This window comes from Melospiza georgiana, chromosome 1 (assembly GCF_028018845.1).
Source record: "Melospiza georgiana isolate bMelGeo1 chromosome 1, bMelGeo1.pri, whole genome shotgun sequence".
NCBI classification, from domain to species: Eukaryota; Metazoa; Chordata; class Aves; order Passeriformes; family Passerellidae; genus Melospiza; species Melospiza georgiana.
The window spans coordinates 60,397,326-60,416,298 of NC_080430.1; the positions used below are offsets into that span (position 1 = coordinate 60,397,326).

Here is an 18,973-nt window from a genome sequence, read left to right on the forward strand (position 1 = left end):
CAGAGGAGCACAGAGAGACAGTGATTGTCTCCTAAATGTTACAACTGAATAAGAGAAACTGGAGCACTCTAATCTGGCTTTTTCCAGGGCTGTCACAGGAGGACAACCAGCCTCCTTGTCTGCCTGGTGAAAGCCATTGAGGTCAGTCAAGTGGATGGGCTCTCTGTATCACTTGACAGAATAAGGAGAGTTACGGCCTATGGGATACATCTTGGGATTCTGCAAGACATTGTGAATAAGAGTGCTTTGAATAGGAAGCAGAGACAGGGGGAGGAGGAAATTAAGGTGTTTTGAGGGTGAACAACTCTAAGAAAATAGAGAGAAGATGGTATTTACAGGACCGGTTGCATGTGAACAGGTTGCTGGTCTGCTCATCTGGTCACACCCTTCAGTTGGTCACGGCATTCTGTCCTGTTTTATCAAAATCCATTTTTATTTCCTAGATGAAACTCTCTCTACTCTATACAGTAATGCTTACACAAGTTGTGTAAGCATCCTTTTTATTGTTTCTTGGTACCTTTCTGCAGTCATTGGATAAGTGAGTTTTATGTCCTTGTTAAAACTTCTGTGAATTATTTTTCCCACACCTTGGGATGTAGATCCAGGGTTATTTGTGACTACACCATTTGTCATTTCTACTGCTTTTACACTGAAGGAAATTTTAGTATTAAGATGTCAGTTAAAATTACACATTATAGAGTTATTCTTTGAAAAGATTTATATGTGGGTAGGAATTAAGCATTGGTTATCAGGCAGGTGATATAGGTGTGTGTGCACCTCTCTATGTTATCTTCCTTTGAGGTCAGTTTTACCCATTTCAGTTTTCATTGTTTCTATCATGAGTATTCACAGGCACATACTCAGCACACATAAGGTTTCTCCCCATTCTTAGCTACTCACATCTTAGCAGCATTGAAGTGATCCTTCTGCTTCAGACTTCCTTCATTTTTTCAGTCATGAGTACAGCTATACTGCCTTCCAGGATCCCTTTTCTGCCTGCACACGTGTGCTTCCTGAAAGCACTGCAGTATTCAATGATGGGTCTGAGAAGCCTCTTCCCTTGTTGATAATGCTTGGAGGATCACGATTTAAAATAAACTATAAATACCTCCTAGAGCCAGTTTTCCACTTAGCTTTCCTGAAACTTTGCAGAAACTGATGAAATAATTTTCGAAGACTGGTCAGAACTTTGCTTCTATGATGTTGAATTGCCCCAATCAAGGTACATAATAATAATGAGATGGCATTTGTTGTTTACGTAAATTTTAAATTATAAATCATTGTTATGATTACATCTCTATATATAACTTGACAAAATATATGCCTTTCTGTTCTATGGATGAAAATAGTGGCTTATAAAGTCAATTGGAATTCTGTCATTGACTACAGTGGACTAGAACTATACAAAAAGTGTTGCAGCTGTCAGAATGAGCCTCGGGAAATCTACCAGTTGCTGTTTTTAATGATTTGTCTTTTATAAATGACATGAATTATCAGCAGCACTCCATTGTCCTTTTAAAGTTTGATTTGGGAGCAGAAATACATACTTCTCAGAAGCCTTGAATGCAAAGTCTTTTCCAAGTGTAATAAATAAATTATTTTCTAAATCACCAAAGCAGTGTGATTCCACCAAAGTGATACAATTTATTGCCAAACTTCTCATTATGATATACTATGAAAACATTTCTATAAAGACATTAGCAGAACAACTTGACTTGTTTAAAAATATATGAAGTAAGTTGACACCTTTTGGAAAGTACACACAAATATCTACAAACAACAGCACTCCAAAGAGTGACAATTTAAGGCACGTGATTGTTTTGCAATCTTTGTAACATAAATCTCTGACTAGACCATGTATTTGTTAAACATAATTTCATATATTTCAATAACTAGGTTCACAGCTCAGAGAGACAGAATTCACCTCAACACAGGCAACAGTTCTTGGTTTTTTTATCATTGCTAGATCATAGTGCAGCATAATAAACATTGTTAAAAACAACTTTATTCATGGAGCAAAATATGTAGAAGGAACAAAAAATATTTCTTCATTTCATGTTTTTTGCAAGAAGGTAGGCCATAGTTACTTATTAAATAAATAGCAACTGTGGAATGCCAAGTTTTCCTTTTTCTTACAGAGCATGTCACAAAAAAATTTACGGACAGAGTTTTCAGGGAAGTAAGAACTGAACTGGCCTCATCAGAAGTGAATGAGTTGTCAACTGATCATTCCAATCTAATAAACCAGAGCAAAAATAGCTGATACTTATGGCTGTATCCTCAGCAGCTCTGAATTTATATTGCTGTGATAGAAATCAGTGGTGCTTGACTGATTAAAATGTGCTGAAGAAGTAACCAAACACTTTCACCCATATGTACACATACCACAAAAAATGTGAATGTACAATGAAAGAGAATGCAAAAAAAGAAAAAATAGACAAATGATCAACTGTTATAACTTGCTTTTTTCTATTTATCCTGGTAGAGAGAGGGAATGTCTATTTATCAATTGCCCTTGATAAAAAAAAGGAATTATAGTCCGCTATTATGTATATTATGAGTTATGAGTACATTCTCAAATGTGGAAACTGGGGACATGAAAGTTTTTTCATCGCATTTCAAACTGAGAAATTATGACAAATAAAACCTAGCTGTAGAATCAGTTCTACTAGAAAACCTCTTCCAGGGGCAGAGGAGCTTCAGGAATTATGCAAGCTATTCCAGATATGCAAGATTCTTCGCTATCAGAATGGCCCATTTTATCCATCATTTGTTCAGCTGTAGTGATGCAACATACAGAACATGCCTAAGGTCCTTGAAACAGAGAGGTAAGCCCTTTGTATATAGTGTTTTTCCCTTTCTGCTGTTTGAAATGGTGTGATATTCCTCTCTTTTATAATACTACAGCCCACACCCCTCTCAAAAACATAAAGGGTCCTGCTGACTTTTCACAGAGACTGCTATGTTTGTAAATATGGTGATGCCTATGGATCCTCTTTTCTGTAGCCTAAAAGCTTACAAGAACAATAAAAACATATGATGTGATTTCCAAAATTGCATACTCTTGTCTGTGCAACAGTTATGTGGTGAAAACTCCCATCTGCTGATGTCAACTTACAAATGTTTCTTTGAGGTTCCTACCTTCAAGGTACACCTTTGAGGTGTACAAAAGCAGATTGGTAATGGTCTAACACGCATGCAGAAAACAGTCCACAGTGTGGTTCTCTGCAGCTCAGCAATGACTTCTGTGTCATTGTCACCAATTTGAAATTGTCACAAATAAGAAATGAAAGTTTTATTTAAAAGCCAACACCTGATGAGCATCTTGCCAATTTTGGTATTGGTACTTCAGCATTATGCTATGAGAGGGGTAGATTTTCAGCACATTGCACTTTACCTGTACTAACATTTGGGATCAGTCACGGTTCTGTTACTTATCTATGCCAATTACTAAAATACTTGTTCCAATTATGCTATCTGGAATGGTATTAATATGCTCTACTTCATCAAAATAGTATGTTCACATGTACTCAGTTTCACAAAAACTGTATTTATATTATTGAAATTTAATGAGAGTAGCTCTGGGTGACGAAGCTTTTCAGTTAGGGACACTGGTTTGAATCATTGCCTACAACGACAACCAAATAGGCAGCTGCTTATGGCAGCTGATACCAAAAGAACCACTTCTCTCCGAGTCTGGTATCTAGAGGCGTACGTTTTGTATCTGTCTAGGTTTGTATATGGAATTTACCATCACATCTCTGCAATTTGCAGCAGCCTAACATACAGATTTTGGATACAGGACAAAGATAGAAAAAGGATGTGGGCATGAGTTTTCACACATTGCTCCACTCTTCTTGGGTGTCTGGGTAAATCTTAGTTTTGATATCTGACACAGAATCATCTCAAACCCATTCAAAATCTGGGTAGGTAGAGTGAAACAATCATTAACTTCTATAGATACAGTAAAATTTACCACATAAAGCCACTGTCCAGGATCCAGTCTTAAACAATTCAGATACCTCCCTGAAGGTGACAGCTCATTTACAAATGGTTTACACTGATATTAAATAGAAAGTAGGAACACATTAAGACCACAGAAGTGGCAAAGTACTCTCCTTCTATTAATGTCATAGAGCATTTACAATTTATACCACTGAAGATTTCAAGCCAAAATTTCAAGACTGGAAGCATCCAAGGCAAAATGGCCAGAGGACTACACATGTAGTATTATACATGTATGAGACGTCTCAGAGTTTTCACTTTCATTTATAGTCTTCATCTGAATTGGCTTTCACTGATGTCTCCATCTGTCTTCAAGATGATGTAGATCTAATTCATATGCAGCAAGTGTCTAGTGCAACCATAACTATCATTTGACAGGAAACCACTTACAAAAATAAAGGACATTCCTAATACAAGTAGGTATATACATGCACAGTAGCCAAACTGCCTCTGTACAATACTTTGAACCATCAACATCCTGAGTCTTTGTGGCACTTAAATCATGTGGCAAAATGCAGAACATATCTGAGAGACCACTATCCTGATCAGCTATTGAAAGTGATACATAAATTAACAGGATAATCTAACAGTATTTGGAAGGTGTCTTCCAAAGCAGCAATAAAAATGACAAATATTTACACTTCTGTCTGAGTGAGGCTATTTAAAATAGAGCAGCTTAATTAAGAATATTAAATTATTTGCTTCTGAACACGAAAATTAAAATTCTGAGCTAATTCTGGATGTTCTTTCTTTCCAGTACTACCAAGTTGAGGGAGTGAAGGTGAATGAAGGAAATGGCCCTCCTGGAGTACTTGATTAAATGTCAAGATTCCAGGACTTTCCTCTCCCTGGAAGGTTTTATATGAGAGTCAATATTCTACAGTTACACAGTGACAAAAATATTCAAGAGCAGGAAAATATTTTTCTGTAGCTTGCACTTATAAAAGGCACTGATCCATTTCAATCAGAGTCAACTTAGCATGGAAGAGACTAACCATTGGCTTCTTCTACTTTAATTTCATATAGTATAAATGCTTAATTCCATTACTGAAGCAGCATATGCAGCCTATTCCTTTAAATGTATCTATGGCATAATGGCATAATAAACCATCTCCATGTCAAAAAACATCAAGGATTTACCATTTGAAAAGATTCTTGGTTAAGCCTTCCAGAAATAATAGATTATTTGTAACAGTCTATGTGAAAAAATAACAAGAAGTCATAATTCCCTCTCGATATGCGCCCTTTCATTATGAATAAGAACTTAAAAATGTAAGTGCAGCAGAAAAGCTCAAGTGTTTCTGACATCACAGGACCCCATTCCCTTTCCATCTGAAGCCATTCTAGAGCAGATCCCATGAACCAATAGGTTTGCTCTCTATTTTTACAAAAGCCTTTTCTCAACTTCTTTCAATTAAGTTCTTGCTCACAGCTGTGTTTCCTCCTGTTCCAAGGAATGTGGAGGGACATGGCAAGATGCTGGAAGAGATGCCAGCTTCTGAAGCTTCGGGTGATGCAGAGGTTTTGGCCTGTGGAAAGAACGTCGGCTTTGTACACGTCTGGCTGCAGCAGACCTGTAATTCCCTTCTATATCAAGCAACATTATCTTCTCTTGGGGCTCCTTCATGTAAGAGTCTTCCAGCCCTTCAAACATAAGCAGAGTATTCTCTTCTTGAGAATTTTCTGATTTGAAGCTAACTTCAGAACAATAACCTGAGTTTACTGTGTCTTTGTTTTTCATATCTGTACCTGATTCCCAGAAGAGATCAGGTACATTTGGGTCACATGAAGCAATGTACTCAGAGACAGCAGAAAGAGATATATTCCCTCTGTTTTCCAATGAGGAATAGTTTTGTGTCCAAGGCATTTGAAGACAAGAGGGAAAGAAGTGGAGGGGATTCACTGAAACACTTCCATTTTGGTTGAGTTGATCATCTGAAGAGGAGTATTCTGTCATTTCAACATCGTGGTCCATATCACCTAGAAAGCATAATTAAAGAGAAACATTTGTTTTCTATTTGTAGACAGTTTATCTGTTAGTATGCTGGCTATTGGGCTTTGCTTTTGGAGTATGCTGGCTATTGGGCTTTGCTTTTGGCTATTTTTATGAAAGTCTTATGAATGTGGGTGGTTAAAGATTTTTTTTTTTTTTTCCTGAAAAACTCTACTCTGTATCCAATTCTATCTTGGACAATCTGAAGTGAGTTAATTAAACTTCTTATCCTTGCTGAATGTCAGGCAAAACTTAGTTCAGTGTTTAGAAGAACAACTGCCTGTTTCAGATAGTTAGGAGATGGAGCCATCATCTGGTCACTAAAGTGTATCTTGAAACAGTCCTGATTCTCAGCAAAGAAATATTTCAGAAGTTTTTGAAACAAATTGTACTCTTTCAATCAAGTAGCAGAGGGTTTTACTCCAGGGAATCAATTTCTTATTGATCAGAACCTATGATCAGTTTTCTGTATACATTAGCTATGTAGAGAAACTTAACATTTCTACTCTTGGCTTCCAGTTTCCATTGTTTTTTAAAACGTTTTAATTGAAATTTTAGCATCATTCTACTATTGGGAGAATTCAGAGGACTGTTTCAGTGTGTATGCTTATTAGCTTGGGAAATCTAATTTTGCAAAACACTTACTAAGAAACACAGTAGTCAAAAATCCAGTGATTTTGACGTATCAAAGATACCCACAAATGAACTTACACACACCACTTCCTAATAATAAAGTTAATTATAAATAAAGCAATTGAATGGAGGAAAAGAACAAAGACTTGCAAGAAAATGTTCTGCAGGTCATATGTCAGTATTCTGTGACTATGTTCTCAGTGGGGAAGAAAAAGTGAAGAGAATTTCAATGTGGATAAGTGTCAAGGTGAAATTTTCCTTTTGGAATGCTGCTCATTGTTCACACTTTTAATCAGGATATTGGACTGTAATTCACAGTCCTTTAACTAATCCAGTGTTTATTTTAAAACATCATTTTAAAAAATAAACAAAGATGCATCATTAAGAAACTCAGTACTGAAACCAAACACAGACCCACAGGCCACTCCAGTAAAGAAAGTTAATTCCTCTAATTAACCTTGAACTAGCACATCTTCTGAAGGGACAGAAACCAGAACAGAAGAAAAATGGAACTACCTTTTCTACTTCTTCTTAAGAGGTGTGAAATTCTTCTTATGTCAAAATTAGCAGTGTTCACTCTTGGCCTGAGGTGTTTGTCTGAACAAAGTTTCATCAACCAGATACAGAATACTTTCAACTCACTTTTTTTGTTGATGCACACTAAGAGGACACTAAGACACATATTTGTGACCATGGATTCCACAAAAGTGTATTCACGATGACACTGACTTTTGTGTTTCATTGCGCAATCCCTGAAGTGCCCTGTGTTCAATTCAATTACATCTGAACTGTGGACCTGACCCACCTCGTTTGAAGCACTACCTGACTTGGTTATGAAAATGAAAGCTGATTTTATGATGTGGAAAATTTCCACACGGCAGAAGTTAAAGGGCAACTGGGATATTAATTTAAACCCAGAGTCAATTTAATTTTAAGCCTCTAGCACATTAGAAGCAACAAGTTATTCGATGCATCAAAAAGCTAAGCCTTTTTCTAGTTTCAAAATAAGGTATGGATTAAGGTAAATTCACAGTTTAATGATAAAGCTCTAAATGAGATTTTGCTTCTCCACAATTCTGTTGTGTAATTATCCCCACAAGGAGAATATGATGCATTTTAGTAAATACAATTAATTTTAAACCCCTTTCTTATGTAACTTAATGGTACATCAGTAGTGTCACTGAATAGTTGCACTGTAGCAGTGGGGCATTTTTTCTTCCTGGACACTGGATAAATAATCTGGAAAAATGTTCACAGCTAACTCAAGCTTCTTAGCAACAGAGTCAAAAAATTTTATTCCTTTTAGGGAATTCTGTTACAAATTTTATCATCTAGGACTGACTAACCAGGAAACCTGAAGCCACTTGAAAATGTATGCCAAATATTCTGGTACTTGGAATAGTATTTTCTTAGTATTTAAAATATTCAAGTGAAAACAAAGAGAAGGACCCTTATCTGCTGTAAAAGTAGCAAGGCATTGGACCGCAAATAATTGAACAGCTCTTCTGCAGAAGGAAAATAGAGAAGTGCTTTGTTAATTAAGTCAGAGGGAAATAAAAGATGTTTAGTTGTACAAAGAAATCAGGAAAGAAAGACATTTTCTGAAAGAAGAAAAAACAGAAGAATTAGTTTACTTCTCAGGATTGATAAGAAGTCTGGTTAAAAAATAAAGGTGATAATATCTTTTAAAATATTACATATGTGTTGATTCTGGGAGAAAAGATCTGGGTCGGTCCTCTGGGCCATCTGCTAGCAGGAAGGAATCTGTTGATTTATTGCTGAGCCGGAGTGGAGTGAGCCGTTTGAAGTTGTCTGGAGAATACGGGATCTGCACTCGGGCCCTTTGTGAGGGTACCACAGTGTCTTCACTGGATAACCATGGTGAGAACTTCATGTAGATACTTTGGTCATCATCAGCTGAAAATACTGGGTTATCAATTCCTAAAAAATAAATCATAAGTGACAAATAAAAGTAATCAAAATAATTTTTTCATAATACAGCAAGATGCTTTATAAAAGGAGAAAGGCTGTTGGAAAAAATGGGCTGATATACTGGTATGTGTGTGACTAAGTCAATATACAGACCATTACACACACATATATCTTGCTTATAGCTAGACATATACTGGATTCCAATAAAGAGAAAAAAAATTGGTTACCACATCAAATTTGCAATTTTGTTAGGGGTATTTTGACACAAAAAATAAAATCCATAAAAGAATCCATCAGTCCACAAGTGTTGAGCAAGAGGAAGAAAAAAAATAGCACAGCATAAAATAAGTGCAGAAAATTCAAATCAAATACATAAAAAAATGTTAAAAAACCCCACCTTCACCACTCCATAAACAGATGAGTGTGAAATAGCTATGGCAAGCCATGAAACAGTCAAAAGTAAGATACAGGAGCCTGTTCATACAGTTATGAAGTTTGACAAGCTTTTACATAAGCATTTTGCATCTTACCATCCACTTATTTCTAGGTGTATTTATACATACTCAAACATAGAATTTGTCATGCATAAACTGCATTTAAGACACAGTGTCATGCATAAACTGCATTTAAGGGTGTCTGCCACAAGAGTATGGACACAAGTGTTTTTCTTCACTGTAGATACCAATTACACATGGAGAAAACAGTGGCATGCTGAAAAAACTTAAACACAGAAGGGCTAAAGAGAAATACCAAATTTTATAACTCCATAAATCATAGGATGTGGTTCTTGTTACATATAGTTATAAGCTTTCAATGTAATATTTTGGAGTCTTTCAAGGCTGGAAATCAAGAGCACTGAGTGCTCCAGAAATGCTGCAATCTGCCCTTTTCAGTGACTTCTGTAAGCCTGTAAGGATCTGATGGGATTGTGAACATAAAAGTAGAAATCTTGCCTGAAATAAGAAGAACAAAATTTATCACAACGAAGTTCTAATGCAAATGAAAAACAATTCCAGAGGACTAGTATTGACTGGTCTTGTGAGGTAAGACAATTCTAAAATAACATTTTCTGCTGCTAGAAATAATTAGTGGCTTTAAAACTGGTTTAGGTAGTCATATTCACAACTGCTGTCAGTTTCAAGTGTGGTGCTCTCCATACCTCCAAATATCCAAAAATATGTATGTTGACATTAATATTAAGCAAATGTATTTTGAGATTGAACACATAAAATCACTCAATTAAAACCAACCAACCAAACAAACAAACAAACAAAAAACCAGGCTAACTCATCAGCATTTATAGTACATTTTGTTATATTTGAGGGGGAAAAAAAATCTTTGTAGGTAATAAATATTTTTACCAGCAGGAGCATCTGTGAAATTTTGTTTTGTCACGTTAGCCAGGAAATCAACTCCTTTGCCTAGATGCAAAGTCTCATAATCATTATTTTCTTCTGATTCAGAAAACTCCAAATCTAGGGGGAAAGAAAAAAAATGCAATTTCATTAGAGATTTGTATCAGTTCTGATAGAAAATGCTATTTCCTGCTGGTTTGATGCTGTCATGGTTATTAAAAATACATCTTTAACAAGGATTTTCATCACGTGACACAGGTGAGCATTAGGATAATGACTAGTTTCAAACCTAATGAGGACATTGCTGCTTTACTGCAGTAGAATAAGTTTTGCAATAGCTGCTAAACCACTTGCTAAGTCTGCCTTCCAATTAAATTTTTTTGGTGTTAAGTAGATGATAACATCTCTATGCAGAGTTCTTTAATAAGACAATATTGAATGACCTAATAATGAGTATTCAGAAGGCTCTTCCGAAGCAACGTAGTTCTAGAATATTACACTTGGGGAGCCAACCTGTACTGCTTCTCTCAGTCAAACAAAAATAACACTTAGTAAAGGATTTAAAGGTACATAAGGAAAAATATATTTACTTGGAGTTACTGAGAAAAGATAAACTCCTCTCTATTTTACTTGAGTTATCTTTGAGATCAAGGAGTTACAGGCGTAAACAGAGGAAAGAACACAAATCAAAGTTAGTCCAGAAGCTTTTAACCACATTTCAGTTTTGAAGTGACACCTATAATTTAAAATTTTATAACAAACATGTTAGCAACCATGGCATCTGGCAATGTCTGACACCAGTGCCAAAAAAAAATGGCTAAAACAGGAAAGAATTTTGGGCTTTATATGCAAAATCAGCTTTTGCTATGAATAGTCTTCAGGCTGATCAGCTTCCAGTTAGACTTCCAAGCCTGATCCATGTGACAGATCTGTTCATGGAGGGTGAAGCAGTACTGGAACTGACCTCTGACTACGTGTTCCTTCCAAAGCTACACCTTCCTTAAGTTATATCATGCTTGCTTAGCCTCAACTCTGATTCAGACCCTTCTAAAACAGTGGACTTTAACTCAGATAAGAATGCAATCTCAGCTACTGAATTTTATATGGCTGATATCTTATGTAGACATATCCTGCTGTGATGAAAAAAAATTAGCAGCTCTATGTACCTTATCCAAACAGAAGCTGAAATTTCATTTATATTGTAGCCACTGCATTGTTTGGTTTACAGAATATAAATGTGATACTTTTAAAATGTGAGCAAAAAGGACAACTAAAATTTTGCTTGTCATCCAGATTCCTAAAAAAACAACTTCTAAACACTACATTTTAGCATGAAGCAGATCTCCACTCCCCAAGTTCTGAGCTATGACTAGAAGTCCCTTTTTAATGCCAGATTTGCTATGGCATATCACAAAATCCTTTAGCGATGCTTTACTGGCAATGTAGCTGGTAAAATTCAGTAAATAAAAACAGTCTAAGTGTCTTTTTACCTTTTTCCTTCAAAGCAAAATCTTGTACTGGATTTTCTGGAGGAATGTTTCCATTTAGTATGACACTGCTATTTCTCTGAAAAGAAAGCAAAAAGTGACCAAAAATGCTAATGTCATCAGATAGCAATGGCAGCGATACCCTTTGAAATGATGAGTTCAGCAGAATAAGCCTAAAATCCATTGTAATCTTTGTTTGACGCTCAATGTGGATGCTACTAATTTCCCACCTGCACCTGAAGTGTGTACAGAGTATAAAAAGAAACTTTTGCTCTTTTTATACTGTGTGTTCTCTCAGTTTCACACAAATTTGGTTGAATGCTCCATGCTATCCTGCTATCTCTATCCTGCAAAATCTCCCCACAGTGTAGTAGCATGGTTCAGGGTCTGTTGTTTTTCAAGTGATCAGAAATCTCTCACCCAGAAGAAGAGTCCCAAAGCACAGAGAAGTGCAGAATGTGAGAAGAAGCCCCTTGAGTTATCTCCTAGTTTTATCTTTTCTTGCTTAGGTCCTCTAAACTCATTAAGTTCTACAGGACAGAGATAAATGCAGGACATAGGATCCATCAGAGTCCTCTCTACCCTTCCCACCCATTAGTTTGTATAATAGGTGGCTACATCTAGGTCCTTGTGAAAGTATTTTTACCCTTTTTTGGCCCCGGTCTCGTTTGTGGATTTTATTGAGCTTCTTGGAATGGTTTATTCCTAGTTTTGTACTCTTGAAAGATTCTAAGCGCTTCCTCATTGTCCTATGGAAAATCTCCTTGTCTTGTTTGTCATCTTCACTGTGCATGATCTCATGTCGACTGTACAGGTGTTTGTGCTGTGGCCAGGAAGGGAAGACAATATTCATTTACTGAGAAATACAGGTGAAAGCCCTGAATCAATGCATTCAATCAGTGTCACAATAGTGTAAACAACTCCATAAGAAAGAGTGAACTAAAGATTAGCCTGAAGGCATTAATGAAATTCCCATTTTTCTTTTTTCTTCATGAAACAAGTCCAGGATTTTTAAGTGTGTAAGAGTGGACTGTCATTCAAAGTAAGCTTCTCCCCTCTAAGTGTCTGAATCCCTTCAGTTGATGCACTTCATTAAATCATGATCAGAACTTTTTCTGGACTCATTTCTGCATACCACTGGCCCCAGTGATTTCAAAGGCACTAGTTATTTTAAAATGCCATGTTCTTAAATGAGAAATCACACAAAGAGCCTATCTTCCTCAAGGGTGCAGATTTTGCAGTGGGTTCTCTCCTTTTGAGTGTCACTCGCAAGTTTTGGTTCCTATTTCCTCTTAGTTTTAGATTGGAAAAGAGTCCAATGCTAGCCTCTGGCTCTCACCTCCTGCCTGGGTTTATACAGGTACTGCTGTAAGGTGTGATGAGCGAGGGTGTCCTCTGTGTCCCGTATACTTTTCCTTCTCTGCTCTAAAGCTTGCATGTCAAGGCAAACTGGTCCAGCTTTTTCTCTCCTGAAGAAAAACACAAACAGCAGTTTTTAAAATCAGTAATTGCTGAAAAGGAAGAAAAAACAGGAAGACGAGGAATGAAAATGAAAAAACAAGAAGAAGATAAAAAAAAAAAAAAAGGAAGAGTAAGAACTGGCTAAATGAAAATGAGTAAAAGCCTAATGGGAAATGTGAGAAGACCATTGGTTTTTGTCTTTCAGGGGAATGTGGCATTAATTAATTTCACAGTTCACATGACATATGGTCTGTTCAATAACAGATTGATTGAAAAAGTTAAGGAAGGGGCACTTTTTTTCCTTGCCTCTCTCTTTACGTTTTCGGGAGCAAACACAAAAATAATATCTAGCCCTATATATAACAGTTGGTGAACCAAAGGCAAATGAAATAACTCTAATGTGGATGTCTGCTTTATCTTACCAGCCTTTACCGAAAAAAAAACTGTGTGCAAAATATGACATTATAAATCCATATATACCCATTTTCTGTGGGAGAAAATATTAATTAAATTTCAAAAAATATTGTGACTGAAACCCCTGTAATTTGCATTTTTCAATTTTTTTAGCAGTGTTTCAATTTCCTCTCATACACCACCCCATCAGTCCACATTACTTACAATAAATAAGAGACAGAGCTTTCCACAGCGCTTGGGAGTGGAGTGCTGAAATCCACATTTACCATGTTGTCTGTACTTGGAGAACGTATAAATGCCAGTGAACCTCTACGTTCTCCCTGGTCAGGGAAAGAAACAAGACATATTACAGCTGTAAAAACCTAGGACAAAATGCATATCAGAATACAGGTAATTTGTGAGATTGTATTTATGCAAATGGAAAAAGAAGCATGGGAGGAGTTATATTTAAGTAACAAATAAAAACCATTTTTAGATTTTATGGTTTCTTTACGTTGAGTGACATTATTCCAACAAACAAAGCAAAGATAAAATCTACTCCAGTCTTAGAAATTGCTTTTGAAGAAGTGAATGATTTCCTGTGCCTCAATAGATTTGCAATTTTACTTTGTACAATGCTGCAAGCCAAGAGCATAGGAACATACATAAAGTTGTTTATGTTTCAACACATTATTAGTAGCATTTTCAAAGAAAAAACCTTAAGTTTTCTGTTCTCTACTAGACTGGAAGCAGCAAATATTAAGTGGTGATAGAAGCCTACAAGTCTATTAAAAAGAGGTTATGGCATGACAAGATGAGATTTTCTTTCAGTTTTAAAATTGGTGTCATTGAAGTGAACTGCTGGAAAAGCTCAGTTTTATGTCTTAATACTTTTCCCTACACCTTAAGTAATCTCTTGCTTAGCTAATAGGTATCTGTATCATTGTGGTTACACAGGCTGAAAACATCTATGGTTTTGAATCAGTGGAGTGAAATCACATAGCAGGTCTCTAGATTTTAAGCAGTAATAATCAAGAAAAATCACCTCCCTTGCAGAACAGAGATTTTATCTAAATTTCTCCATTTTTAACTGTACTGTGTTCCCTTTACATTTTGATATTCATGGAGCAAACCAAAAACATGTTTTCTTTTGATGTGGTAACCCATATACATATCACAGCAGTGAGTTACCAATGGCATTAAGAAATACACTGTGGCCTCTGCAGGCAGAAAACTTGAGGTTAATACAATTAAATTCTGGGAGAACATTGTCCCATCCATTTTCTGAAGTGAATCTGACTTTCTTTTCAAATCAAGTTTAATGTTTCATACATACATCACACCATATCAGCAGTGAAGGTATTTTAGCCAGAACAAGTTATCAACCATGAGTATTTTAAGTCACTCGCCTTCAGTTAATCTGGGCTATTTTCATTTTTCTTGGCTTAGGTTCTCCCCTCTCAACTGTAAGGATATACTTAAATAGAGACTGAACTCTCTCAATTCTTATTTATTATACAGATGCACCACAGCAGCAGGTTTGAACAAAGAAAAAGATATAAAATAATTTTTAAGCTTCTCAGTTTCTTGCAAGTAAGAAGAGAGTGAGTAGCTGGGGGAGGAAGGTCTTTACTTGTCCTGGAAGAAATAGCTTCAATTTCAATGTCAGCTTGTAATTCATAGATATTTAGTTCAAATATATATTTGCAAAGTGAAGTTTTCTTTTAATACATTCTTTTGATACATTGCTTTAACAATTTTTTAGTTGTTAAAGCAATGTATCATTGAAGAAAATATTAAAGTGAGAAAGGTGAAATTACTTTAGGATTCACAACTCATAATTAATTTCTACTGGAAGAAAATATGTTGTAAAACTTGTAGAACTTGGAGAATTTTCAATTTCTTTTTCTACTTAGATCAGTAGACATTTGCCCAACAGAATTTATCTGCAAGAAACAATACACACAAATAGGATTTGGACTAAGGTAACAAAAACCAGTTCCCTTGTGTTTCATCTCCTAAAAAATTATTAAACTAACTTTTAGAAATTTGTCTTTACTATATGGAATCAAAGACATTACTGGATAAAAATTCTGACTCTAAATCTGCATGTATTAGTGATCTATAAAGGCCTTCACATCTGTTTCTTAAAGATAAGAAACACTGTAATGAATCTACTGAACAGATTCTGCAATGAATCTGAACATGAGTTTCATGGTCATCCACCTTAAAGTCATTATCCAGCTTTCTTCCTCTGAGGTGTGACCCAGAAAGAATCACAAGAAAGAAAATTAGTTCTTGAGTTCAGATGGTCTGAAACCTATATGGATAATTTTCAAAATCTCAAAAGGAAGAATTTGCTTGTCTTGTTGAACTACTCTCCATCTTCCATACTAACATAATTTCTGAATTTCAACTTGTTTTCCGAATTCAATCTCCTAAATGATATGTTTCATTTGAAGAAGACTGCCTGGCTGTAGCTCATTGAAAAAAAAGAAGCTTAGCAGTACAAGTAGTATCAATGATAGTAATAGTTTAATAGTTTTTATTTAAATTAAAGAAATTAACTGATATATCACCTAACTGTGAAAGTTAATTCAATTGGAGATTATGAGTATGGATAGATTATAATTTCAAAGACCACTTTTGAAGATATTCCATTTAAAACTATCCTTGACACTTCATCAGTACTGCACATTCATGGCTGTTTGAACTGAGGTGACTAGTTTCATACTGATGATTAGGAACACTTACACAAGTGGGCAACATTGCTGCACTACTCCTGCAGAAAGTCAGAAACTTTCTTCAAATCTCCTTTAAAAACTTCTCCTGTTGCAAGTCTTAAGTTTCCCAGTTTCACAACTCTTTGATTGCAATTGATATTTGTAGTATATTTTACCCTAATTACTGAATCCTGGGGGTTATGATTCCATTGAATAAAGTTACTCTTTTCTTTTTTTTTTTTTTTTCTTTTGTGTTACAGTGATCTGGCAGATTGAGATTAGCAGTCCCACACTTTGGCCATACATGCACATCATTTGTGATGTGAGAAGTGAGTCCTGTCAACCCTGTTGATGCATTTAGAAAGACAACAACTCTCCAGAATTACAGTATTTTTTTCATGTAATGAATATAAAAACAAAGATATTCAGTAAAATGCCACAGAAACATACATTGAAGTAAGTACAATATACTAGCATTTGGTGATCAGGCGCAATATTGAGAACTACAGTCTCTAAAAGCAGCAATACTGACACTCAAAACACATTAAAAAAATAAATATCCATCTCAGCAGAGCTGAGATGGAAATCGTTTTCCTTTAGGCATCTCCTGCAATAGATCAACTTTTGGTTATAGTACAAATTTAAAAAAAACAAATTCCAAGTGACGCTATAATATGTCAACAAGTGTTCATAAGTACCTCAGCCACATAGCTAATTGCATCCTTCAAGTTGAGCTCATGGAAAACATTAAGGATTTGGTCCCTTGATTTTTGAGCAGACCTTCTCATCAGTATTTTTCTGAGGTATTTCCTATCAAAATTGGACCACCTGATAATTTAAACAAACTGTGTTAATGGCAACAAGCAATTTTAGTTTCAAAGTATTTTTAATTTAGTATAAATTATATTTTTTTAGCTAAACACTTTGAGAAAAAGGGTGAACAGTGGAATGTGAGGGATTTGTGTCTTGAAGCTCTTCAATTAATGTGTAAAGAAAGTTAAGGAAAAGCCTGCTACAGACTTATGCAGCTGTCACAAAGCATTTAATCAGTTCACTTACCCAACACTACTACAAGAGTGCTATGATTACAGTATCCCATTTCAGAGTCAGTAACACATTTTATATCTTGGGATATTATGCTACCTTATTGTTCTACTTCTGATTATGTTTAATTTTCTTCCCTTGTTGAGAAAGTAATCTGCTTTTTCCCAGGTGTATTGTAAGACAACCAGACCAGAAAATCAGTTCAGAATGACAGTGCCCTTCCAGAAGCTCTACCAGAGGCCCTTACTCATGCCACTGATGTGCTCTGCTCTGGGGATAGTAGCCATGTGTATTTGCAACTATTTACACTTCCAAGATTGTCTGGTAGTAGAATATCTGCCCTGTCATGTTTAGGGTCCAAAAGATTAAAGGCTGTTGTACTTTCTTCTAGCTTCCTCAACATTGCATTGAAAGGGCATGAGGCAACTTTGGAGACTACTGCTCAGAATTACTCTATCCATCTTGCCCAATGGCCATTTGGAGTTTACAGCTTTTGATTCAGATTGCTTAAACCATTTTTTGTTAAATATTATTCACATAATTGATAACTATTCCTCTTCTCTGGCCAGAACATCTGACCTAAAGGCTCTAATTCAGGTTTCCACAACTGGTGAGGATGCTAGGGGTTGCCATTTCTTTATGGAAGCAGCACTCTCATGTACATAAGAGGCCAAAAGGCAGGCTTAAGATGGTCACATTCGTCATCAAGCTACATACTCAACCATTAATCTACATTAAGCTATTCCTTCTGTTCTTACTCAAGGGGATTGCTTTCTGACATGCAAAAGGTCACATGCTAATCTGCCACTTTAAAAATATAGCTTTATCTTTGAGGCAATATATCAAAACTGGAGACATATTTGCCTATATTATATATAGCCTACTGAAATTTATTCCCAAAAAGTAAACTACAAACTTAGACCAAAATAAAGATGATTTTCTCTCTGTAGTGCCTCATTAAATTTTTTTATTGCATAAACAAATGAAGAGCAAAAGAAAAAGGAGAATTTCTCTATAACTGGATGCAGGTGAGAAATTCTCTTTTAGTTCCAGTACAAGCTAGCTTCAGCCTAAGAATTTTATTGTTTTGCATGATAATGTTAAACCTAAGCTAATAGATTCAGCTTCTCAGAAAGCATTAGTGCTCTGCAGAAAGCTAACACAACCACATAGCTTTTGGATTGGAATTGGCATGTTGACTCAGCAAGAGGTTAGCAGCTCAAAACTGTGACTGCACCTATTAAATGACCTGACTCCAGGGACAGAATGGCCTAACTTGAAATAACAGTCTTAAGGATTTCCAGATTTAATGCCCTTTTTTCCACTTTTATTCATCCAGGTATGGAAGCGTGTCCATCACAAGGGTAAATCTTCGCATGTATTTTAAAGGAAATGGTCTTTCAGCTGAGTAATTCTGCTTCTCTCTAGATGAATCAACTATAAACAGAGGAGATGGTTCACTATTGGTTTCAGACTAATAGGCTGAAACTGTCAGAGCAATTTCAGAGCACCCTCTGCCATAACTTTCACAGGTGTTGAACACATCCTTGTAGAGATAGGATAAACAGCTAGCACAGTTGTAGCTGAGCTTTTTAGTGCCTCCACACATAAATAGTGTTCATGAAATGTAGTAGTACAAAGAAAGACCAACATTAACATTCTAGGTGAAAACTTCTGCAAAGAGTCAGTTCTCTAATCTTGAGAGAATGAACCCTGTATGTGGACTGAGGCACCTACAAAGGCATAACCTGAAATGTGGAAGAGAAAGGAAAGATTTTAGTTGTAAGGGGACAAAAATACACTGTTTTGACTTTTGCTATATTTCCAGTATTTTCAGTATGCTGCCTCTTTAACATTTAGCATCCTTGCTTTCGCTAAGCTCACAGGCTTAAAAAGTTATAATGTACAGGTAATATTTCCCAGCAGTATTTCCAGATTCCAAATCGG

The 18,973-nt window shown here is 35.9% G+C and overlaps 1 protein-coding gene across 2 annotated transcripts in view; it reads right to left on the minus strand.

The window, feature by feature from the left end:
* Positions 1–8,324: 8,324 nt before the first annotated feature.
* Positions 8,325–18,973, minus strand: part of SLC9A3 (solute carrier family 9 member A3) — a 49,506-nt gene continuing 38,857 nt past the window's right edge. For both annotated transcript variants that reach the window (XM_058029062.1, XM_058029073.1), the window contains exons 10-16: positions 16,681–16,810; positions 13,485–13,600; positions 12,745–12,874; positions 12,052–12,228; positions 11,409–11,484; positions 9,925–10,038; positions 8,325–8,572 (exon numbers count right to left, since the gene is read on the minus strand). In XM_058029062.1, the coding sequence (XP_057885045.1) occupies positions 8,325–8,572; positions 9,925–10,038; positions 11,409–11,484; positions 12,052–12,228; positions 12,745–12,874; positions 13,485–13,600; positions 16,681–16,810 (991 nt within the window). The remainder of the gene's footprint in view (positions 8,573–9,924; positions 10,039–11,408; positions 11,485–12,051; positions 12,229–12,744; positions 12,875–13,484; positions 13,601–16,680; positions 16,811–18,973) is intronic.